Source organism: Pan paniscus, chromosome 11, assembly GCF_029289425.2.
Source record: "Pan paniscus chromosome 11, NHGRI_mPanPan1-v2.0_pri, whole genome shotgun sequence".
Taxonomy (NCBI): Eukaryota; Metazoa; Chordata; class Mammalia; order Primates; family Hominidae; genus Pan; species Pan paniscus.
Window position 1 is genome coordinate 109,861,335 of NC_073260.2, and position 17,687 is coordinate 109,879,021.

Below are 17,687 nucleotides of genomic sequence, written 5' to 3' on the forward strand. Positions count from 1 at the left end.
CATTGTCTTGAATGTTTCTAACTGTGTAGATAGCTTACCATTTGTATTTGAGATTCCTTTATTAAAATGATTCTTAGCAAATTAAATAGCATGCTTTATCCTGTCTGACTTTCTTCATTTTAATGATACCAATCTGTCTTTTGATTTTTAAATTAAAAGATAAATAAATGAAACTTTTATTAGTTTAGTGGCCTGGGCACTATTTCTATTTTAGAATTCATACACAAGTTAGAACATATCTGATTTAAACTGTTGAGTGGTATTACATTTGAGTTCTTTTTTTGTTTTGTTTTTTGTTTTTTTTCTGCTGCCCCAATATTTGCAGGATCTAGAGATGAGAAACTAGGGGTATTCCTTTAAAATCAAGTATTCCTTAATCTCTTTTTCTTTGTTTCAGTAGCTTTATAGCTTTGAAGAACATTGGCAAGGCCTCTAAGGGATGGTGCCCTGAGGCTTTTCAATTGATTATGAATTGTTCTTAGAATGAAGTAGACTGGGATATAGGCTGAAAATCTGGGAATCACCCTTGACACTTTCCCCGGTAACCCCTAATATCTAATCAACTAGAAAAACACACTGGTTCGATTCTAGCAGTTGCTCCTTTCTGCAAACCTAATTTTGGCTTTTGCCTTCTCTTAGCCTAATGGACCTCTGTCTTTAATTTTATCATTCACACCAGAGCTTCAGTAATTTATTCACAGTGCACATTTCGTCATGTTAATCCCCTGCTTCAATAGCTTTCCATTGCCATTCAGTCTTAGCATTCTAACATGGCATCTTTATGTCCTTCATGATATAGGCCCATATTTCTTAGCACTCACTCTCCACAGAAAGTTTTATGATTTGTGATGGCAGGTTGTAATACCTCCCACAATTTCTACTCTTGCTCCTCCTATTCCTTCTGTTTGCAGTATTCTTGTCACTTTTCATTGCTTAGATAACTTTTACTAACCTTCTAAGACTGAATTCAGGTTTCACTTCTTACAGTAAGTCTTACTTGAATCCTCGTTTAACTGGTCCCATCTCTGTGCCCCTACTAACATTTTGTTTTCAAATCTGGAACTTACCATATTATATTAAATCTTTTTTCTGATTCTTTTTCCCATTAGACTGTTCCTTTAAGCAAAGACCATGTCTTCTTCATCATTGTATCTGCAGTGTCTAGCAAGTGATGGGTGTGTAGTGGAGGCTCAGTGAATATTTGCTGAACTAAGTGAGTTCAACTCATTGTGGTAACATTGAAGTGTTAGTGAAGCTCATGGGTCAGTGGTTCCTAGACACCAGTCAGCTTTTTCAGACTCTTGCAGAGCATTTTACAACATTTTATTGTTTTTTGAGTTTTATGAAGAATTATGATTCAGTAGATGTAGAATGGGGTCTGGGAATATGTATTTTTAAAAAGCTCCCCAGGTGTTTTTGGTTTTCTTACAGGCTAGAGAACCGTTGTCCTAGTTTATTATTATACCATTATATTTTACGTAAAAGGTACCCCCTAGACTTTATACAGCAATTTATTATTTCATCCTTGGAAGTTATATCTACCAAAGTATGGATGTATTTTTAGTCACTTTTTTGGTACCATATTTATATAGAAGTATTTTAAGTCCTTAAGTGTCTTATTGAGAGATCTGTTGGCATATTGTTAACACTCAACTAAAAAAAGCCTCATTTAAACAGGAGTCTTCTTCAATTGATCATAATGAGATCTGTTGGGCTTCATTCTATGAATTTTAGTATTTTTGGCAATTTGTAATTAATTTTCACTTTTTATTGTCATTTTTCAAAATACTTAAAAAATGTTTTATTGTAGTTTAAAATTAAACTAGAGTGCACAAATCTGAAGTATACAGCTCAGTGAATGTTTACATACGTAGATACACATAAAGTACCACCCAGGTCAAGATATGGAACGTTTCCCAACCCCTGGTTCTCTCATGTTCCTTTTCAGTTAATATACACCCCTGCAACCACAAGGTAACCACTGTTTTGACTTGTGTGACCATCAGTCTTCTGATTAAAGCTACTAAAAATTTTTGTACATAATCTTTCGGTGGACCCGTGTATTCATTTCTTTTGGGTTTACACAGGAAGTTGCTGGGTTAAGGACAAACTTGTGTTTTAAATTCAGTAGATGATTCCAGTTTATACCTGTGATAGCAATTCATAATGAACCATTGAAATTATTTGAATCTTATGATAAAATTTGAATATCCTGAAACTTCTGTTTGTTTTCCCAAGTGTTTATTGTAAAAATATATATACAAAGAAATATCAATGAATATATCAACTACAGAAAGAAAATATCAAATATGCAAAGAAAACTCAATGTCATTTTATAAAAGTTGCCAGAAATACAGGTTTTAGTCAAATTTTTCTATGTAAGTAATTATTTTCTTTGTTCCTTCTCCTTAGGATCATCCTTCCTTGTGGGTTAGCAGGCAGTTATAAGATTGCAAAATGGGTCTCCGGATTCACTTTGTTGTTGACCCACATGGTTGGTGCTGCATGGGTTTGATTGTCTTTGTTTGGTTATACAATATTGTTTTAATTCCCAAAATTGTCCTCTTTCCTCACTATGAAGAAGGACATATTCCAGGCATATTAATAATAAGTAAGTTTCTTGATCTTTATTTTCTTGTATAATTATTTTTTTCATTGTAAACGTTTTTGGGGTGTAGTGCCACTATGATAACTTTCCTTTTCATATATTTAGTATTTTAGCAGTGCTGTCAATATTCAGTTATTTACTAATTTATGAACTTATGGAAATAATGGCCTTTATAGATTTGCAGTTAGATAAAAGTGATATCTCCATTTTTAACTGCAAAGTGCATGAAGACCATTTTGTTAAAAATAGAAAACTGACACAGTAGTGATAACTTGCATGTCTCTCTGTATTTTTATTAATTGCTGTTTTGTACCTAATTACAAATGTAGATGTTTTAAGAATAGAGACAGTATACATTACTGAGAAGTGAGAATTTCATAAGAAAAGTATTGATTACGAAGTTGATTATGATAACACTTGGAACTTCTGGATAGTTATTAGTCAATTGATGATGGCTTGCTTATGATTAAAATAAATTGAAATTATATATTTTACATGTACATGGCATTTACAGTTTTCATGCACATTACCTCATTTTGACCTCACACGAACCATGGGAAATTTTATATATATATGATAAAACTGACCAGTACTATGCAGTCAGTCCTGGATTGAGCACTCAGACTATTCCTTTTACATGTACAGTATGTTTTTTTTTTATCGCCCCAACAGAATTTCTCTATTCTTACTAATTTAAAAATGTAGAATTATGGTGGCCAAATCTATTTTCCCTTACTATTTTTGTTTTCTGGTTATTAATATTAAAATTAAAAAGTTTCTAAGTCTTAATTCTCAAACTAATCATTTTAAGATCCATCAAAAGGGACAGTTGAACATCACTAATTCAGAGTAATATTGAAGATACCCAGTTAGTTAATGAAAAAGTTTAGTTGTAGAATTTAAAATGGTATTTTGATCCTTTCAAATATAGAACATGTAGTAATTAAACGGGAGCCTATTCATTTATGCCATTATTAATAGGAAGTCCCTGTTATTAAGGGATCTGATTTATAAGAACTTTGAGTTACTATCATGTAAAATAATAATTAAAATTAGTAATGATTAAAATTAGGACTATTTAAGATAGTCCTCCTGACAGTGTTATTTGGTGAGTGAAATCAATTATTTATTTTTTAATCTTTTGAAATTTTTTCTCCTGATGGTGTTTGTTAAAATATACATTTTAAACTTTAAATATGATTGTTGATAAAATGTTTTGAAGGGTAAGTGACTAATTTATTTAATTTATTTATTTTAAAGTATTCTATGGCATTTCCATATTCTGTCTGGTTGCCTTAGTGAGGGCCTCCATAACTGATCCAGGAAGACTCCCTGAGAACCCCAAGATCCCACATGGAGGTATGGTACTCTGGATTTATCAGTTTTGCTGATGCCAGAATTACTGTCTTTATTTACATATTTTATTGCCTTTAATATATATTGGTTATAAATGTCATGTAACACCACTTTGATGTCTTTGCTTGTATGTGTCTTTTCCAAACTTCTCTACTTAAAATTGCAACCCTGCTCCCCCTGCACCCCGGCAGTTTCACCACACCCCATCTCTTGGCATCCGTATCACATATCATATGATCCTCATGGTAATTGTATGAGGTAGGTAGGCTGGGTGGTCAGGAGCATAGATTGTCCTTCCTGGATTAAACATCTGGTTGTTGGTGTGCGATCCAGCCCAAAGACCCAGAACCTAGTCTCTGTCATCTTATTACCATGGATCTATGTACAGAGATAATTTTAGCTTTTTATTCACCTTTGTTATGAATCTGGGGAAAACTTAAATCATAATGTACTTTTTGGTGCTGGTTACCTGATTCTTTTGTAAATATGATTTTAATTTAGTAAAAAAAAAAAACAAAATTTTAACAGTGAAAGATAATATTGAATGCCTAGAGAGTTGAAACTATAGAATAGTGACATTTATTCAGGAATGTTTAAAGGTTGAGCAGTTTCATATAACTGAATTCTTCAAAAAAGGGATCTTGAAGTCCTAATACTTTGGTGATTTTAACTATTTTTTTATTGAATTACTCTGAAGTATTTTACATGCGTTTCTGCTTTTTAAAAACACAATGACTTCAGTATATATGTGACCCACTAAATATGAGGCAATTTGAATATAAGGAAATGTTCCATTTTCCCATGAGAAGATTCCCAGAATTTGACTTTATAAACTTTTGAGCATATAGATGAAACAGTGAAATGAAATAGTTACATGTTTGTTTATATTACTTGAATTGTTCATGTGTGTATTTGAAATAAAACAAAATGAACACCTTCAGTTAGAAATATTTTTATCACTTTCATACTTTATGAAATTTTATTCAAGTTCTTAACTATGTTTAAAAATGGTTTATTGAGTATAATTTACATGCCATATAATTTACCCAGAGTGTACAATTCTGTGGGTTTTTGTATACCCACATTTGTGTAACCATCACTGCAATCAACTTTAGAACATTTTAATCGAGTTTTTCACTTGAATGTTCGACGTGGTTTTGTCATTACTGGAGCCATGTTTTTTGACATAGCATTACAGTGGAAATTCTTTCAAGTTAAAAAAAATGCGTCCTGTTTTGATGCAGTCTCTCAAAAATTTACCCCAAGCTATAAGGATTCCTGTATTCAGTAATCAGGGTCATGTATTCACTCATAGTTTTAGTTTGATCCTCCCTCTTACATTGCTTTTTAAAGGTGGTCTGTGAGAGACTTACTGACATTTATTTCCTACATTGACAACTGATTCTTGTTAGGGAATCTCTGTTAGGACCCAAACTTTGTATTGATTTAGGTAATTTCAAGTAATGTTTTTCTTCTCAAAGCATTACATAGTGATTTTAAATGTATTAGTTGAGTGAGAGTCCCTTAAAATGAGAGTCTTTTAAAAGACTCATGTAGAAGGTGATTCCTTCCTTTCTGAGGGTCAAACAAACCAAGCATTGCATTATATTCATTCAAGCATTCACAGCATTAATAAATCTCCAGGTTAAACAAAATGATGTATTTACTCACATTAAACAGCCTCAGTCATGGAGTTTGCCTTTTTTTTGGTTTTGTTTTATATTTTGATTTTTCTCTCCCTTAAAAATGTATCTGTTAGCTTTTAATTTTTTAAAGCTATCATAAATTTTCAGTTGAATTCTTTTTCTCATAGTCTTCTTAAAAGCATTATTACATGGCTAGTACAAAAATCACTAGACATCAGAATGTATCAGTCGCCAAGATCCTTTGTGGACATGAGTAAAGGAAGGAAAGGGAAATGACTAAGAAGGGCTTTAGAGATATGTAGGGTGTGTTAAGATGGATGGATTTTTTTTCTTGCTACACAAGGCAAAAGCACCTTCTAGATGATCAATTAAATTTCTAGATTTCTTACGATAGTGATTTCTCCTTTGTTCCCTAAACATATAGATATGTATGTGTTCATATAGATATGTGAAACTGTGAGTTTTTACAGGTATTTCTCATTTTAGATACTTATGTAATATCTTCATGTTATCAAAGGAATGACTCAAGTTCTTTCTTTAAATCAATTTATGGTCCAGACCATAGATTAGCAAATAAATTCTTCTTTACTATAAAGGCCCATAGTAAATATTTTCAGCTTTATGGGCCATACAGTCTCTATTACAGCTCCTCAGCTCTGCCACTGAAACACAAAAGCAGCCATAGACAATATGTAAATGATGGGTACATCAAACTTTGTTTATGGACCCAGAAATTTGAATTTTATGATTTTACATGTCACAAATTGTTATTTTCAATAATTTAAAATTGTAAAAATTATTCTTAGCTCATAGGTCATACAGAAACAGGTGGTAGACTGGATTTGCCTGCAGACTGTAGTTTGTATCTGTGGTCTAGATTACAAAATTGTAGGCTTTCTCTAACTATTGCCAAGTGCTCTCTTCTGAGAATACATTTTAGATATAAAATGAAGAATTTATTCTCTAGGATATTATATGCTGATTTCTCAGAAATTACCAATAATGAATACACCGTGTTTATGTTTTAAGTGGCTGATAAAAACAAATTTTTATATCGCCTTTTAGTGAAAATTGGCTCATTGTGGAGTGCCTCCTTCCTGTCTATATTCCTTGCAATGTGTGAATTCAAAGTTTTAACATGGGGATGTTTGGGAGCATTGAGCTAAGTAGGGGAGTGGAATATGATATGCTTGTGACATTGTAATATGCTGTAGATTAAATGAGTTTTTATTTCACTTAGAGGTAAATAGTACTAGTTTAACTATGTAAATTAAGCTTTAGTACTGTTGCTCTTGCATGATTTATTTTCATTAAAATAACTGTAAGAGATGAAAAAGTATTTTCTTTTAAAATAAGATTTCAAGTATAAGAGATAATTTCTCAACTTTCATATTATTGGAACAATTAATTTGATGTAGGTTTTATTCATACTTTGTTTCTTCAGAGATGTGTGTAGTGGGAATGTTTTCCCAACGCTTTACTATGTAAAAGTCCAGCATGTTGATGTTGCTCCCGACCATTCAACTAAAGTAATGGAATTCAAACAGAGAATCTTAAAAAAAAAGAAAAAAAAGAAGAAAAAAAGAAATAAAAATATCAATATTGGTAAAAAAAAAAATCCGTAATCTGAAAAAAAAAAGAAAATTGAATATTGTCTACTATTATCTTTCACTTTTATTTAGAATCTTTCATTTTGTGATTTTAGACTTTTCATACGTCAGCAAGCATTTAGTGACTACCTAGTATGTGCTAGGGTCCTACTCTTCGTATACTAAAATTCAATCTGAGTATAGGAGTTAGGCTAATCTTACTATGTGCATACTTTTAATGAGGTTATGGGATAGTATAAACACAGATGATGAAAATTAAAAGAATTTTGTAAAAGAAAAATTCCATTCCAATATATTTAAAAGATACATTTTTGTATAATAAGGCAATTGTCTTTTCTAGGAAGATGACTCTTCCATAGTTTTCGCGGACCTAATTAGGACAGTTTTTAATGAAAACAAAAGCCTTTTCTCTTATGCAAACTTCGTGTTTTTGGCACAGAGCTTAATCGTGTGCTGTTTCACTCCAGATTAGAGGAAATTGCTAGTTGGTGGTAGTTCAGTGTTTTCTGAAGAACTCCTTTATTTTCATTAAAAATAGTAGTTATCTTATAACATTTTTCACTACTGAAACTATTCTGATACCTCCCAAACCCATATGACATCCTTCTCTAACCTGTCCCATACACACTCTTAAATGAATCTACTGATGTTTTTTAAAATTAAATGATTCAGGGAAAGTGTATGTGGAGGGAAATGCCATCTGTTTTTCAGATGAGTTTATAGGGTTGATTTCAGTTTACTAATCAATTGAAACCAGGGTCAGCATTATTTCTTCTTTAGAGCCTTTAGAAAATGAAATTTCTAGAAATCAATTTGTTTAAATAAAATTGTTTTAGTATAATAATTTGGTTGGGCTCTAGGGTTTTGTCATTGGATTTTACTTATATTCTCACAGTATACCCAGAATCCAAATACATTGTTTTCTGTCTCTTACTTTGACTATAACAATAGTGTCTTATTTTTGTAGTCTTTTAAATTAGAAACACACAAAATAAGACATATGTAGAATAGAACAGCAGCATTTATGGCAAACACATTTACACCAAAGGCTTAGAAGAAAAATCTCTTAGAGTTTTATGTTGAAGGCTTCCTATAAAATCTTCTAAACAACTGTTGGTAAATTTCAGCATTACCCACTTGCCTTCATTAAATGGATTTTAATTTCTTTCTTTAGAAAGGGAGTTCTGGGAATTATGTAACAAGTGTAATTTGATGAGACCAAAGCGTTCCCATCACTGTAGCCGCTGCGGCCACTGTGTGAGGAGAATGGATCATCACTGTCCATGGTAAGAATAATTCACTTCTAGCAAAGAAAAGAGGGGTGGGTAATAAAATGTAAATCTTACAACTTGGCAGCTTTAAACAAAAGTTATGTTAAAGTTATATAGTTTTACAATATCTTAATAAGGATATCTTTATTTAGATTATATGGTTCTATCAACTCCCAAAGTCATTTTTCCACAGAAATCCTATCTTTTCTAACAGGGAGAGATTTGAGCCAAAAAAGTAAGAATTAACTGCAGCCTGATATACAAAAGGATTAAGGTGGTTGTATTAAATGAGGCAATGTATATAAAACATTTAATACAATATCTGACAAGTAGGATGTACTTAAATGGTAGCTATTTCTAATTGTAATAAACCATATGCATCCGAATGTTTATATCCCCTTTTCATTTGTTTAATTAATAACATTTCAGACACCCTGATAACCTCTTCCTTACCCCTTAAAGCTTTTTAAGCATTATGTGTTGGATATAGCTACTACCATTATGTACATGTTGGAAGTATGTGAGTGATAATTAGCTGATTCTGCAGAACTGCTAACAGTTTTGGTCAATAGGGGGCTCTCTTGTAATATTTAAAGAAAATGTTCAGTTGAGAAATATAATCTTTGAAAACAAATGTTGCGTGAATTCTGTATTGTATCTCATTTTAAAGCTGTCACAAAAATCTGTGAACAAGATATTGTATTTAATTCTGTTTTCTTAGCATTGGCTCTCTGTATAAATATTTAAACTGGTATAGTGTAGAATTTGACAAATGTATCTGTATACATATATGTAGTATTTATGTTTGTATACACATACATGCATATATGCAAATTTACATAATGAGCCTCTTAATTTATAATTGCTTTTATTTAAAATTGATTCAAGTGGAGTTTAGCTTTTTCTAATGTTAGTCTATTTAGAGTTTTCTTTATTTTTGATAACTTATTTTGATAGCACAGTTAATCAGCAAACTTCTGGTGGAAATTTGTTTTTTTGCATAGACTGTTTAAATAGAAGATAATTTCCTGAAATAGGAAAAAGTAAGAGCATTTTCGATAAAAGAATTTTGTTACTACATAAAAATTTTAAAAATTTCTAAATCTGTCAACAAGATAGAGTAGTGTATGACATATAGTTGATATTCAAAACTGTGCCTTGAATTTAAACATAAATAATTATTTGGGAATTACTTGGGAATAAAGATTAATTCCCAAGTAATTTTCTTAAGCTCAGTGATCTGTTTGCTATCACAATAGTAATAGATTTTTAGAAAGCTACGTGAAATATGTATTCAGATAATTGCTGATCATACAGAAAAGCTCAGTTTTTAAGCGCTTCTTATTGTAGAGTTTCTTATTCACTAAAATACAAATGTTCATGATGGAAGTGGATATTGATGCTTTTTTTTTCAAACGAACGCAGTAGTAAAAAAGAACTAGGAAAGACTCACTTATTGGTGACCAAATAAGGTGCTATTTAACCTTAATTCTAACGTTGGGGTGATTTCTCTTTCTAGGCCTCTTGCTTCCATAGTTTTAGTCAACTTTTCAGAAGTTGGTAGCAGTGAGGGGGAAGTACAAAGGATTAGAGGATCAGAAAGGAGAGTAGACAAGGGACCTAAAGAGATTCAGGAATTTTTATCATTGAATTTCCTGATAGAGCACTGCTGAAATGTTCAGAGAGCAGGGGAAATGTACAGTGTAAATTGGAAGCAAGGAAAATTTTTGATGTTTTCAGAAATTGCACTGCTTAACTGCGTAACACATTTTTAGGTTTGGAGGTCAATTCTCACGTTGCCTCAAGGTTTTCTGTATTTGTGGCTCTGATCATTCTTTTTTTTTTTGCTTTTTTTTTTTTGTTTTTTGAGATGGAGTCTTACTCTGTTGCCCAGGCTGGAGTGCAGTGGCATGATCTCAACCTCTGCCTCACTGCAACCTCTGCCTCCTGGCCTCAAGTGATTCTCCTGCCTTAGCCTCCCGAGTAGCTGGGATTACAGGTGCATGCCACCATGCTTGGCTAATTTTTGTATTTTTAGCAGAGACGGGTTTTCACCATGTTGGCCAGGCTGGTCTCAAACTCCCATCCTCAGGTGATCTGCTTCCCTCGGCCTCCCAAAGTTCTGGGATTACAGGCTTGAGTCACCGTGCCTGGCCTGATCATTCTTTCTAAGTAGTGCAGATGTTACAAAAAGAACTCATATAGATTGAATACCTTAGTGCTTCTTAAAGCTGTTCTGGTTAAGAAGAATGCTGTGATCATAGACATTGTTTCTCAAACTTCCTGGGGACAGGAAAGATGGAACAATGATAAGTCATCTTTCAATCGGCAGCTGTTGAAGAGCACTTTTGAGTGTATATTAATACATAAGCACACTTCTCTTATAATCCTGCTTGCAAATAACAAAGCACAGTAGATTTTCTTGTTTACAAAACATGCACTCTTAAGTCTTAAGAAATGCCTCTCTAAGGTTTTTCAGTTCAGGTCTGTATTTGACTTTAAAAAATGGTTTAATGACAAAGTTCAAAAGAGCGATTTAAGTTAGGACCGAAACCTGTTACATCGTTTCTTTTTCAGTGACAGTATAATACTACTTTGAAATGAAAACATTTGTGCAAAGTCATTTGTAGTCTTGAACTAGGGTTTTTTGCTGGAATTTTAGGATACTTTGACAATTTGGATACAATAAATTTGGAACAATAAAATACTCAGCTTAAATTAGTCTTGAAAATTTTTTATTGTAACATTAATCCTCTTTCCTAGTTAGGGTTCACTGTTGTATTGGTGGAAGTATAGCTGTATGTATTTATAAATAGTTTTGAATACATTTTTATTTTCAGCAACCGGGGGTAGATTTTTACAATGAAAAGTGAATGCTTAGCAGTTATGTCAGAGTGGTATGTTTCAGCTGTTTTACTTCAGGGCATTCAGATTGCTTTTCACAGCTAGAATGCCCTAAAGGAAGAGCAATATACAGGGAAGCAGGGTTCTTGCTCTCTTGGCCCCTATGTCTTCTAACTCTACATCCTCTGGCCAGAGGCTTAGCTCCTTCGTTCCCTGTTTCCATATCAGTGACACAGGAGACTACCGTCTGCTCTTCCTGTCTCGCTGAGTTGTTATGAGTTGAAGGGGGATCACATATGTGGACTTCCTTTGTGAAGTGCTTTACAAATATAAGATGGTATATTTATAGTTTTCTCTGTATAGTTTGTTTTTACCTTCAAGTGGCCATAGCATATCTCCATGAAGTTAAGCATATGTGATATTATTTGTTTTTAATTTAGTCTTATTGATCCTGAGGTGAACTTCTTGAAATTTAAAATATTGTTTCTTTTTCATTTTTTTTCTTTAGGATTAACAATTGTGTTGGTGAAGATAATCATTGGCTCTTTCTGCAGCTGTGTTTCTACACTGAACTTCTTACTTGCTACGCACTGATGTTTTCTTTCTGCCACTATTACTATTTTCTTCCACTGAAAAAGCGTAATTTGGTAAGAAATGTTTATATCCACTAACATTAGAGCAGTTGTAGCATACAATTATTAACATGTGGTTCCTTTAAGTACAAAAGATTGGAAACAAAACAACAAAAGATTGGAAACTCCCAAATTGGTGAATTTTGAACTATATTGGGATTGAGAAAGTGGGCCCTAGTCTGACATTTCCTTTTAATGAAATTCATTTATGGTTATTTATTAGTGTTGAGCTTAGAAAGCAACACGTTGAATCTTTCAATACATGTGTCTTGGTTTAAAAATATCTAAAATAATGAAAAACAAAGACAAAATGTTCTTGTTTCTTTTCAGGAATAAAAATGCAGAATGTAATTTTTAAAGGTTCTCAAATAGTTATGTTCTTGAGAAAGAGAACTTTTTTTCTCCCTGCCTTTCATCAGTAATGATATCATGAATTTGCAGGATGCTTTAAAAGTTATCCACTGAGAATATAATGCATGCTAGGACTGTAGTTTTAGAAATGTTTCATCTTATTTATAGATAAATTTCTGATATAATTGGCATTAAAGTTAGATCATGTAAAAGAATGTACATATTCCCTGGAGTAATCTCTTTCAAATAATTGAGCCTAATAAGAAAAGCATTAAAATAAAATTCCTCAGCAGGATTAAGGTAATAATTTTTTTAAGTGACAGAGAAGTAGAGTTTAGTGGTGTTAATGAAAAACAAAGACAGGCTAGGAGGTAACGAACGCATTGTAGTATAGTGCAGTATTGGCAAACTATGGGCCTTGGTTTAAATTCAGCCCTCTGCCTGTTTTTGTTAAAAAAAGTTTTACTGGAAAACAGCTACTTTCTTTTGTTTATATATTGTCTATGGCTGCTTTTGTTTTATAAGAGCAGAACTGAATAGCTGTGGCAGAGACTGTATGGTCTGTAAAGCCTAAAATATTAACTGTCTGGCTCTTTATAGTAACTTTGCCAGCCTCTGGTAGTGGAAAGATCTTGTCTTTGTAAACAGACACATCTAGGATTAAAGCCTGTTTTTTCTTATTACATGCATAAGTTTTGACACATTGTTTAACCTCTCTGAATGGTAATTTTCTTCCACTGAAAATGTGATTAATAATGAGATTAAATGAAATAATATATGTAAACTTAGCTGGTATATAATAGACATTCAATTTATGTTACATTTGATTTTAGTGAAAACTCTCAGAGGGAGGAAACAATTTTTCTTTGGCCTATTCATTTTCATGAAAATTTTAGAGACCGTTTTACAGTAACCATTTATTACTGGAAGATTGATGACCAACTAAGGAAATTCCAATAATCAAATGAAGGATTAAGACGTTTGAAATTACAGACTAATTTTCTTTTCCAAATGAAAGGTAGAAACTGGAGAAATTAATGGCAATTAGACAGTCACCTTTTTTTAAAATGGAGAAATGGATTATGGGTTATATTTGAATATACTACATATATGTATATATTTACATGCATAATGAATGTTGGAAAAAGATCAGCAGCATAGTAAATGTTTATTAAGAGATTAAAAATATCAGGAAGAAGAAAGTATATAAAAAGTGAGTATAAAAAGTGGGTTTTGAAAAGTCAAACCAGATTTTCCTTAGAGCCATCAATTGTAGATGCAAGCAGGTGATTCTTTTAAATAAAAATCATAATAATATGTTAGTAGCATTTTAGCAAATGAAAATCAAATCATTATTTTGGTTGTTAGAAAGCTACTTTAGGAATGAAGCAGTACATTATAAATAATTCTAGGGATCTGACAGTTATTTGTGTCTAGTAGTGCTGAGCAGAAATCGTTCTCTTAGCCTAAGTCTTATAGTTTCCTTGTTGTATCAAGGGTGTACTTTTATAATTACCACCATATTAGCAGTAATGAAATGAAAACTCAGATTATGTTATGAAATTTCCAGGACCATTTTGCTTCCTATTGAGGAATCGAGTAATTTGTTTATGATATATTATCTCAATGTTTTAGTTTTGTTTATGATATGTTATCTCAATGAATGAAGTAATTCATACATATTATCAAGTTAGGCATATGGAGAGAAGAGCTTTACCACAGTATTTCCCATTGTAAGAAAAAGACAGACAAATTTAAATACATAAAATTGAATGTTTATTAGCACTGTTCTAACCTACTTAAGTTTAATAGAGTAAAGCTAAATTCTAGGACCAGAATTATAACTAAACTTGAAGAAAGTATTTTATAATCTATGTAGCTCTAAATATTCCAATGATCTGAAGCAAATGAATGTTCAGTAGTTAGTCAATATACATTGAAATGAATTCCAGTCATTTCATTGATTTAGAAGTTGAGAGTTTGAAGCTACATTATAGACACATCCAAATTTCGTTATATCTTTTTGGTGGATTGATTCTTGTATCATTATAAAATATGCCTCTTTATTCTTAGTAATGATTCTTGCCTTCAAATTTTTTTTCTGTTATTAGTTTAACTATATCAGTTGTCTTTTAGTTAGTGTTTTCATGGTATATCTTTTTCTGTCTTTAATACTTTCAACCTATCTTGATTACTGTGTCTCATAATGTGTCTTATAGACAGCAGATATTTCATTATTTAAAAATTATCTTTTAATATGAAACATTTAGTAAATATTTACTTAGTATAACTGGTATTTTGTCATTTTCCTATTTATTATTTGACTTCATCTGTTCTGTGTTCCCATTTTTCTCCTTTTCTTTCCTGTTTTGGAATTTCTAATTTAAAAAAATTCCAATTTTCTATTTCTAATGGCTTTTTCTTTTACTCTTTTTATAGTTTTCCCAAAAGTGAAAACATTATTCTGATTTTTTTGAAGTATAATATAAGTTAGTACTTTACCATTGTGCACCTAATGAAAGCAGTGGTCTTGGAACACTCTCTGTCATCATCATTTTTCATATTTTGGGGTAGAAGGTAGATGTAGAAAAAAATCACGTGATAACAAGACATTATTGTTTTTACATATACATTATGTGTTATATTGTTATACAAGTTATATGTTACCTATAGTCAGTATTCGCTTTGAGTTATCTACATATTGGTGCTTTTTCTAGTACTCTTTATGTCTGAGCCTCCTCTAGGCTTATTTTTTCTGCTTTTAGTGCAAGTCTGTTGGAACAAATTCTCTCAGTGTTGGTTCCCTGAAGATGCTTTTATTTCTCCTTCATTTTTGAAGGATTTATTGTTTGGCACAGAATTGTAGATTGGTGGTTACTTTCGTTCAGTTTTTAAAAGATGTTATTCCATTGTCTTATGGTTTCCATCATTTCTGTTGTAAAGTCAGTTGTTGGTCTTACTGTTACTCCAATGAAATATGTTTTTCTTTCGCTGTTTTTATGATTTCTTTTGGTCTTTGTATTTTAGCAATTATTCTGTGATTCTATGATGTGCTTTGGTATTGTTTTCTTTGCACTTTTTTCTGTTGGAGAGTTTATGTAACTTTGAATCTGTGGCCTGATGTCATTCTTAAGTTTTGGAAATTTCTTGGCCTTTATCACTTCGAATATTACCTCTGCTCAATTTTTTCTCCTGCAGTTCTGGGATTCTACTTACATGTACGTGAAGTCTCATTGTGCTGCATATGTTCTGAATTTATTTCTTAACTTTCCTTTTTTATTCCCCCTCTGTGCTTCATTCTGGATATTTCCTATTAATTTATCCTCTGGTTTACTAATCACCTCTTCTGCCATGTCTAACCTACCCTTAAATCCTTCTAATGAGTTCTTAATTCAGTTATTATATTTTTCACTTTTAGAATTTCCATTTGATACTTTCTTTCATTGATAATTTCTGTGGTGAAATCATCTATTTTGTCATTTGTTTTTTTAAACGTGTTAATCACAGTTTTTAATGTCTGTGTTTGATAACTTTAACTTTGAGATCCCCTTGTGGGTCCGTTTCTGTTGACTCTTTTTTCTTCTCAATTTCCAGATATTTGGCCCTGTCTTCTGACATGTATAAGTTAGAATACTGAGCATTTTGCATGACAAATTGTAGAAAATGTGATTGTATTCTTTCCTCAGATTTGATTTACTCTTTTTTTTTTGATAGGATATAAGAGAAGGCTCATTTTTATCCAATCAGGGGTTTGTATAACAAGAATTTCTAATGCTAAATAACAGAACATTGGTCTTAATATAGTAGTTTTTGGAAAGATGCCATTTATTGCATTTATTGGTATTTTGTAAGGAATCTTGATTGCTAGATTTGTTTTTGTGAAAGACTAGTTTCAATTTGCCTTTATTCCAATAGTATAGTCCTTCAGGGTCTCAGCTGAAAAACTGAGGTGTTTATTGTGGATTGTGCCCTACAGTTACTGTTTTCCTGGCCTTGGAGATTTTGCAGGATGTTCTGAGTCTCCGGTTCTACTTGACTTTTCATTCAGTACTGAATGTGAATTGACAGGTACTTTCAGATAAAAAGCAGTGCAGAATATATGGCTCACCTTAACGCCTGTCTACTTTCTCTGAGATTTTGGCCTCTTAAGTTCTGGGGAGTTTGGCTACTTGCCAGTATCTTTAAACAGCTGTGTATTTATTAATTAATTGGATTTTATCTGGCTTTTAATAGTGTTTTTGGTGTGAGCGTTGGTCTCATACAAACTGTTTCCTCATAGGTGTCAATGGCAATAGCATTTTGTTTAAAAAAATTTCTTCCCAGGTGGTTTTAATCATTGCTGCCTAATTGCATAACTCCAGGAGGCAACACTCACATCATAGTCTATGTAAACGATATCCTGTGGAGTTGTGCAGTGCAAAACTTCTGTGGCCATAAGGTCTGAGAAGTGCTGTAGTGTAGGGAATGAGGCTCATGGTGGACTTCATAGGTGAGATAGAGATTAACCAAATGGGGAGATGAAGGAGGTCATTGCTGGGCAAAAAAAAACAACAAAAGCCTTGAGGCTGTAACTGGAATAATTGGTTTTAAGGGCAAATCTTTAGTAAAATTCCTGCAGTGTAACAAACTTCTCTAAAGGTAAATAATAAAATAACGTTCTTACTTCAGCAGTTCTTTTGTAAATTACATTTATTGTGTTTTTCATAAAGGTAGAAAAAAAATACCAATAATTTCAGAACGAAAGTCACCATTATTACCATTGACATTTAAAAAAATAATGTTTTATGGAGGAATATTCTTCAAAAAATACTGCCTCATCAGTGTTTTTTGCAAGTCTTTTCCTGTATTTCTTTCATTTTTCTCTAAAACAAGCAAAAATCTGTATCCAGCTGTTGATTATGTGTATAAAACTATGTGTGAATAAAGACAGTATCAGGAACTTCATCTTATTATACTTTCTATTATTCAGGATATGGAATAAGATCCCCAAAGGTCCCTAACTATCTTTGGATATTGCATTAATGATTATTATACATATTTTTTGTGGGAGTAATGATGCAGTGAAAGCATGCGGTGGACTTTGACCCTGTGTTCTTCTGTCAGCCAGACTGAAGCGAAAGCTGTAGTCTGCATTTTCTTTCTACCCTTTCACGTAGATAGGTGGCAGCATAGTATCTTTTCTAGCCCATCTTTAAATTCCAAAGCTGAATGGAATTGCCTGGGTCAGAAGAGAAAGTGTTAACTTTCTTGTTTTTCTTTTCTTGTTTTTTAAGGCGAAAGTGAAAATTAAACAACAACAACAAAAAAAATGAGTTGCACTTTGACCATTGATGTAATGGCACTTAACCTGTATTCAGTAGAAAACTGGT

General features: G+C 32.2%; 1 protein-coding gene across 13 annotated transcripts in view; it reads left to right on the forward strand.

The window, feature by feature from the left end:
- ZDHHC21 (zinc finger DHHC-type palmitoyltransferase 21) overlaps nucleotides 1-17,687 on the forward strand; it is a 142,120-nt gene that overhangs the window by 16,848 nt on the left and 107,585 nt on the right. For 10 of the 13 annotated variants that reach the window (XR_010109065.1, XR_001338455.5, XM_063594016.1 and 7 more), the window contains 4 exons: nucleotides 2,413-2,611; nucleotides 3,869-3,967; nucleotides 8,395-8,506; nucleotides 11,844-11,982. Coding sequence is in view for 11 of the 13 variants with exons in the window: in XM_063594016.1 (XP_063450086.1) it covers nucleotides 2,458-2,611; nucleotides 3,869-3,967; nucleotides 8,395-8,506; nucleotides 11,844-11,982 (504 nt within the window). In the remaining 2 variants the exon portion in view is untranslated. Of the gene's footprint in view, nucleotides 1-1,109; nucleotides 1,214-2,412; nucleotides 2,612-3,868; nucleotides 3,968-8,394; nucleotides 8,507-11,843; nucleotides 11,983-17,687 lie in introns of all 13 variants that reach the window. The other 3 variants (XM_034967188.3, XM_034967190.3, XM_024930092.4) reach the window with 2 other exon arrangements.